Genomic DNA, 8,471 nt, shown 5'->3' on the forward strand with positions numbered 1-8,471 from the left:
TTTCTACGGTACCCCTTCCAGCTTAAAGGAAAATCGTTTCCACCTCCACTCTACTGACAGGAGAATTCAAATCTCTCAAACATATGCTTCATTACTCTGATATCAGGTACGGCAACTCAGTGAGACAGAAAGAGGAGGAGGAACATATGTTTTCAGAAGGTAAACAAATCCCAGTGGGGGAGGGGTGGGGAGTTATCACTTGAGGTAAAAGTGGTATTTTTTCTGGAAGCTTCTAGAGGGCAGGGACAATGTCCTCTAATTTGCTTTATTGGGCCCACTAGTGAGAAGGTGGGCAAGAACATGGCAGCTAGAGGGGTGAGTTCAGAGCCCCGTTCCATGAGGGGACCAGACTGGGGTAAAGAGTTAATCTGCATAATCTCCTCACCTCACTGTGGCCCCAGAGCAGTCTCCGCCCACAGACTGAGTCATTTTCCTAAACTCTTTTTATTAAACGGTTTCAGCCTAATGAGTGACTTTTCTAAATCAATAGAGGGCACAGTAAAGGTTTACAACTCCCCCAGCCTCTAGCTCTGCAAAAGCCACAGAATTTTGAAATGGAATTGAATCCAAAACTTCTTAGTTTGAAACCAAAATGACTTTAAACGCTCGGTTTCCAATTGTTTTTCCAATAGCACTAATAATTAAAGAATCGCAGTTTTTTAAAACTTTGTGACCAAAATATCTCTTTGAGACAGTGCCATAAAGGTACACTAATCAAAGACAGCATCTTCTGGGGTATGATGAGAAATTCACCCTTTTATAATGGGATTACTAGAGCTTTGCCTTACAGATCAGTGGTTTGGTTAATAATTTACATTTTTGAGGATCTATAACCTCACTCACGGTCATGGTTTGCGTTCCTAAAGTTCTTCTATTCGGTTTAATGTTATTACAGTTAGCCCTAGCAAATGAATTACGTTCTGATTAGATATCAGTGTAATTATTCTCTCCCATACGTCATTTTCAACCAAGAAAGGTTGTGACAGAGTGGCTGGTGGCCCGAGTCGGGGACTCCGTGGGGCTTGGCCCGGCACAGAGCTGGAGCACGAGCAGGAGAACGGTCAGCCTAGTCAAGGGGAAACATTGTGAAATGGAGAAAAATTGCTCGCTGCTCACTTAAACCCCCCGCAACATTATAAAAACTAAATTAACAAATGATTGAATCTCAAAAACATGTTTATCAACATCCAAGCAATTATTTAGTCACATATTAACTGTGAAGGAAAAAAGCTTCGCTTGAATAATGTCCCTAAACAGTTATTTCAAGCAGAAGTGACTGGAGAAATTGCTCCTTGCTGATGGAAAAGGGTGTTCTAACCAAGGTCAATTTTATTTAGGGGGAGTGGGAGAGACAGGCATCTGACAGGGGAAAAAAAGTGTAAGAACTGCCAAGAGCAGATAGAAATGGAAAACTGGGGAGCAGAGAAACACGGGCACCAACTCCGCCATGTGGAGACGTCTTTTTCATCTCCTCTCTAGAAAGCAGGTAGAAGACAGCCCTCCAACACCGGGTGAAGGCCCATGAGGCATCTCTCAACTTGGAGTCACATGTTCCTTCTCTCTGCCGTGATATCGTGGACTGGACTATGCAATTAAAATATGGCCTGAAAAAAATATATACGGCCTGACCACACAAACTCTTCCTGATCCAGCCACTTGTCTGTGTGTAAAATACACCAGTCAGGGGCCACAAGAGAAGCTTCGGGAAGCTGAAAAAAAGGAATGCTCCTGGCAGTCCTGGCCTTGCAAACAGCACAGCCTCACATCTAAGAATGTACAAAATAAGCCCCTTTTTCAAAGGCTACTTTACCTATGTGCTCCCTCACCTGTGCAATGAAGCTGCAGGTGGCAAGAAGAGGGGAGTGACATCATGACCTCCAGCTTTATCTAGGCTACCGCCTGGAATGGCAATGCGCCACCTGGGACACAGAAGTCCACATAAGTGAGCAGGCAAGATAAAAATGCATGTATATAGTGCTTTATAGTTTTCGAGATACTTTCACATACATTGCCTCTACCCTGTGAGGTAAGTACGATTGTAATTATTATCCCCCATTTTGCAGATAAGAAAACCGAGGCTAAGAGAGTCTAAATAACCACCTAAAGTCATAAAGCTTACAAAAACAGAATTAAAATTAGAATTTAGATGTTCTGACTCCAAGCCCAGTGCTCCTTCCATTGCCTTTCAGCCCCTGGATACACATTTTTAGCCACTTAAAATGGAAATGTGTTGGCGCACCTGGGTGGCTCAGTCGGTTAAGAATCCAGCTTTGGCTCAGGACACAATCTCATGGTTCGTGAGTTCGAGCTCCGCGTTGGGCTCTGTGCTGACAGCTAGCTCAGAGCCTGGAGCCTGCTTCAGATTCTGCGTCTCCTTTCCTCTCTGCCCTTCTCTCGCTCATGCTCTATCTCTTTCTCTCTCTCAAAAATAAATATTAAAAAAATTTTTAATAAAATAAAATAGAAATGTGAAGGGGTAAAAACCAGTGAAAATCAGTTGATCTTTACTGGTTCACGACCATCGCTGTGAAGGTCAGTGCTCGGGCTACTGAGGCACGCAGGATATGCCCCTGTCCTGAATACCCTCAGGACTGCCGCGTCCAGCGAGCTCATGAGTCTACTTTTCTGTCTTCCACCCTTACCGTCACTCATAACTTCTTCCTGCTCGCATGTACCTCGCTCTGGCAATCTTCTATAACCCTTCCAGTTAACTGCTTATCTGCCGATCTAGGTAGAAAACTAGAAAATCAAGCTTGTAAAGACCACGCCTAAACAGCAGTAGGCACTGAACAACGGCCCAAGGAGGTTTCAGCCACCTAGGCAGGAGCTCCGTGGTGTTTCAGAAACAGAGATGTTTGCTGCTTACAGCAGTTTCTATCCACCCTCTGACGAAGCCACTTCAAGTTGTGGGTCAGGCAACTTCAGAAAAGCTGAAAAGTCTGGTCTCAAAGTCAGTGGCACCTTGAGGAAGACCAGAATCATCGAACCTAGCATACCTCCAAGTACTTCCGGATAGCACACATTTGAAGGTTATAAGGAAATTTGGCAAAGAAAACCAAACTCCAGACTTGAAGGTGTAGAAGTGGAGATAGGATGAAAAATTCAGAATTCTATACCAGTTTTCTACTCAAGGACCACAAATCCTACAACTTCTTGGGTTTTTTTCTTAAGTTTATTTGTTTGGAGAGGGAAGGAGAGTGCAAGTAGGGGAGGGGCAGAAAGAAGGGAGGAGGAGGGAGAGAGAGAGAGAGACAGAGAGAGAGAGAGAGAGAATCCCAAGCAGGCTCAGTGTGGCCACCACAGAGCTCAATGTGGGGCTCGATACCACAAACCATGAGATCATGACCTGAGCAGGTATCAACAGGTGGACACTTAATCGACTGAGCCACCCAGGTGTCCCCCTACAACTCTGTTTCATCTCCCCCCAGAACAATTTTCTTTCATCTCAAGCACACTAAGAACAAGGAAAACCATGCCACGTGATGGTTTGGAAGAAGCTGTGGCCTCAATGAGTTTCCTCATCTGTAAAATGGAGATAATTACGGTACGAATCTCAGAGGGCCGCTGGGAAAATTACATGAGAGGATTATGTACAAGTAAGCATCGTATAGTAGGCACTTAATAAATTGCCACTATTATTATTATCATCGTAATTATTATTAGGTAGGGAAGAAAAAGAGGAAAGAAAATCTTTTCGTGGAGTTTTTCAAAAAGAATTAATTAAGCAGGAAAAAAAACGATTCTGCTGCCTCATTTTCCTAAGCACATCCAAGTAAATTAAATTTAGGAAACGAGGCAATGCAAAGATTGAAAATAAAGAACAACTTTTTTTTAATGCTTCAATCATTATCAAAACAACATTAGCAAGAGAGCACTCCAAGCAGTGTAGCAAAGGGCCCCAGGCTCATTTATGAGGGCAAAGGCTTCTTGCAAACGAAGACATAAAATCCACATCGAGGCAGTAAGGATTGCTCATGGAACTGTGCACATATTTGCAGAAAGTGCTCACAGCTTAAATACCCCCAGTGTGCACTAGCAAAGGAATCCTAAAGAGATTGTAGATCTAGGCCAATATCAAGGTGAGCTCTCTTCAGCTTCATGTGGTGGAGAAAATAGCTTGCATCAAATTTCATATGAGTGACGAATTAGAGCAATGATCTGGTCTGCTGGAATCTGGGTGCGGGGGGGGGGTGTATGTTAAGGAAAAAACAACTGTGTCCTCTCCTTTTAAGTTCATTAGAATAATAAGTAATTAGAAGAAAAAAGGGGCTGCTTTCTTTTTCTTAGCAATCAATAATGCAGCAGTCCGATTTTGGTCTTGTGCCTCCCCACGTTTGTTATAGAAAGAATTTGGGAGCAATGTTTCTACAAACATGGCATAATTGCTTTGAAGTCTGGCACCGTGGTTTCTTTTTTCTTATGGGGCTTATTTTCTCTAAATGTGAAGCACGGTAAGAATAAGAAAAGAGAATGAAACAAGATAAAAAAAAATTGAGTACATATGGTGATGAGGTAGAAAGAAGGCTCCAGCAATGGGTTCAGACATCGCCTAGTTGTCTCCATGTTCCTTTGCCAGGGTGTCCTTCTGCCGATCTTCACAATTTGAGGAAGAACATATGTGTGTGTGTGTGTGTGCGTGTGCGTGTGTGTCACAGACAGAGAGAGTACAACTGGTAGGTGCTGCACCCACTTTCCTGCCTCTGTCCACATGACCAGTGCTCAATCTCCATGCTAAGCCAGTCCAAATGAGGTCAGGACTTCCTTCCTTCCCCAGTCCTGTGCTGTTCCAGGGCTAGAGAACACAATATGCGAAATGCAGGACTGGACCGAGACAGGGAAGCCGCCACCCAAGGCCCCCCGAGCGTGACCGCTCTCCCACCGGCCCGGTTCTCCTGAGAATGAAACAAATCATAAATACTCCATTCTGGAAAACACCTTGACACCCCAAACAATGAGATTCAGCTCTCTGGTTCAACCCAATTCTCAAGTCCCATCGCTTCTTAGCACCCCGCTTTCAGCCAGCAGAACGGCTCCAAAACCAATCTAAGAAGTACATGAATGGTACATGTATTTTTAAAATCTCCTTAAATTATTCATTCTATCCTCAAATTGTTAGTCTCAACAAACTCTTTGCAAGAGTCTGACTGCATAAATAAGTTAACAAATACCTCACGCGTATATACTGTACTTCATATAATCAACCCAACATCCCCTGAGGCTTTGACCCTAGAAACTATTATGAATGTATGCTTTATTAGCTAATTTGAATAATTTTCTTAGCTAATTCTAAGAACTTCCTTGTAATATACAAAATAAGCTATGATCAATCCACCTTACAATTCAAAGAGGTTAATCTTTATCCAGGTACCATAAATCTAAATCTCTGGAATGTCAAATAGTCAGAAGTGTTATTTTCTAAAAACTTTTTAATGTTTATCCATTTTTAGAGAGGGAGAGACAGAGGGTGAGTGGGGGAGGGGCAGAGAGAGAGACGGAGACACAGAATCCGAATCAGGCTCCAGGCTTCGAGCTGTCAGCACAGAGCCCGACACTGGGTGCAAACTCACAAACCGTGAGATCATGACCTGGGCTGAAGTCAGACGCTTAACCGACTGAGCCACCCAGGTGCCCCAGAAGTGTTATTTTTCTATCTGACTCCAATTCTCTGTAGAGCAAGAAAAAGGCAGCTGATTTCATGTGCCTAAGGGAAGACAGGAGAAAGCATTCTGCGGTGGTTACAAGTATGGACTCTGAGAGCCAGGCCACCTGGGTTCAGATCCTGCTTTCACCATTCATTAGTTGTGTGACGTTGGGCAAGTTACTAAACCATTCCACGCCTTGAATTTTTATCCATTAAATGGGAATGCTGACAGTATACTTCATCGTGCTATTGTGAAGATTGGATGAATTAGTACACATAACGCACTTACAAGAGTACGTCGAATGTGGTGCTAAGGGCTTAATACCCCTATTACCGCCTTTGTCACCATCGCCGCTCGCGGGTCTTTGAATCAACAGAGGTGCTCTCCATCCTGCCTGTGACGGTCCTACGAGGCAGCAAGGAGAAATGGGATTCCTGCCCTGTTCTGGCCATGCCACATCGCTTCCGTGACAGCCACGCAGAGGTGTAGTAAGAACGGAGACTCACAAAGAAAGAAGATGTAACCACTCACACAAATGAGAAAATGCACGGCCCTCAAACCAAACTCCCCATCTCTATGGAAACGGTCCCAGTGGTCAGAAGGAGTTCAGGCATGTTCCACAAGTATCTAATCTGCTCCTGGAGAAAGCTGGCATTCAAAAAAACTTTTGTTTCGTTTTGTCTTTTCACCAAGTCTTAAGTGTTCTTAGAGAGAAGATATCATGTACTCTTTCTGCGGAGATTTACCGCCTTTGTATACAGGGAAACAGAATGTCCTTGGACGATGATTTTTGACAACACCCCGCCTTTCTGAAGAGTGAAAACGCAGCTTCTCTAAAAACTGTGTTTTTCCTTAAACAGAATCTCTCCCTGGGAGGTTCTTATATCAACCATTAATGCTGGAATGGTAATTTAGAAATTATACTTAGCATTTGAAAGCCCGGTGCCCAAATAATGATGCCACTGAGCAGCACATGTGAGCTGACCCCCAGAACTCACCTTGGAAAACCGCAGCATTCTGAATAATTAAGAACTTGAGCTCCATACTCGCGGACTGAAGCAGCTGCTCCATGTTCAACCGCGCCGTTAGCTGGTATTTCTCTTCCATCTTTCTGGAGCAGCACGTTGGGCCCTTGGGGAGACATACTTGCAGATCTGATCCTGAAACAAACAAGTTTTTCATGTTTCAGTAAGCGGAATGTCATACACGCGCGCACGCGCACAAGCACACACATACACACGCACACACAAGGTGAACAAGGCCAAACAATGCAATTTTTTTAAATACAGTAAAATCTTGATTTTTCAAAATTAGTGTTTATCTTAACGGATCCCTGCTTTCTCCTCATTATCCTTATGACTGATTCTTTTTGAATAACCATTAGAATTAATTGCCGAGGTTTGACTCATAAATTCTGCATAAACTAATTTACAGCACCAAGTATACGTCATTGAACACCGATATTTAATTTGTCCGTTAAAAGATTAATCTTCACCCCTACCATTTATTTTTCTTGATTATAATTTATGAATGAGAGCACAACCAAGAAGCAGTTTTCAAAATTCCAGTTATGATTTCCTAATGAAATGTATGTCTGCCAACCCAATGTTGCTTTTTGGGATTAATGATTAAAACATCAATAGCATATCAAAGCCTTGCTGTTGTTGTTTTAACTAAAGGTCTGGGGTAAGATTCCCAGACGAAATATCCAGAGGACAATATTAACATTCAGGCAATCATCAAACTCCCTTTATCACTATACCATTTGCACTCCGTTCAAATGCTGACCTCTGAACTCCCGAGCTACTTCACTTATGATGCACAATGCTTTATTATTTTTGCAGCTCCATAAAAATTTGCCAAATGAATAATCTCCTCACTTATTCTAAAATGAGGGAATCGGAATGTCTTTAGTCCTCATCCAATGTGATCTTTGGCAGCTTCCCGCGCAGTTGACCAAGATCTCCTTCTTAAGACACTTTCCTCTTATGTTGTTTCAGTGAATCTGTCCGCCTCCCCCAGCACACACCTACTGCTATGGCCACTCTTACCTGTCTTTCTGTGCTTCCTCTTCTTCTGCCTGTCACGTCAGTGTCATTGACCTTCCCCTGCTTTCTACATCTCCCCCTACCCGTGATCTCATCCATACCCATGGGACTTGTGAACTCTCTAACCCAGCCCTTACCGCTCTCCTGAATTCTAAAACCCCACTGAATTTTGTGTATCCCATACACACACACACACACACACACACACACACAGTGTCATCTCCTGTGTTCTATATCTCCGTTAATGATGGAAATCTTTGTCATTCTCAGTTCTTGCTGGTAACGCGACACATTTCTGCACTCGACACTTTTCTGCACCCATAGAAGTCATCAGCATGTCAATGAAAATTGAAGCCAGGGGAGTAGATGGGATTCACTCAACAAATATTTTATTGGACACCTGCCTTGTGCCAAGCACTATGGATATAGTAGATACATATAAACAGAGATGTAGTTTGTATATGTAGGGAGTTTATATTTAGTTTGTATATACATACAACAAACTTAAACTGTACACACACACAAACACACATATAGTCAAGAAGTGGTAAGTATTACAGAGAAAATAAAGTTAAGGAAGGGAAAACAAAGTGTGGTATATACATCCAATAGAATACTACTCAGCCATAAAAAGGAACAAACTATTGATGTGCTACCACATGGGCGAACCCCAAAAACACTATGCCAAGTGACAGAAGCCACATAAAAAAATTAAATATTCTATGGTTCCATTTATACAAAAGTCTACAAGATGAAAATTAATCTATAGTGACAGAAAGCA

The 8,471-nt window shown here is 42.7% G+C and overlaps 1 protein-coding gene across 1 annotated transcript in view; it reads right to left on the reverse strand.

Annotated features, from left to right (window-relative positions):
- GPC3 (glypican 3) overlaps positions 1 to 6,700 on the reverse strand; it is a 394,908-nt gene extending 388,208 nt beyond the window's left edge. Inside the window, exon 1 of the mRNA XM_029929914.1 lies at positions 6,641 to 6,700. Coding sequence (XP_029785774.1) covers positions 6,641 to 6,686 — 46 coding nt within the window. The 5' untranslated portion in view covers positions 6,687 to 6,700. The remainder of the gene's footprint in view (positions 1 to 6,640) is intronic.
- Between the last annotated feature and the right edge of the window lie 1,771 nt (positions 6,701 to 8,471).

The sequence above is a fragment of the Suricata suricatta genome, chromosome X (genome assembly GCF_006229205.1).
Source record: "Suricata suricatta isolate VVHF042 chromosome X, meerkat_22Aug2017_6uvM2_HiC, whole genome shotgun sequence".
Taxonomy (NCBI): Eukaryota; Metazoa; Chordata; class Mammalia; order Carnivora; family Herpestidae; genus Suricata; species Suricata suricatta.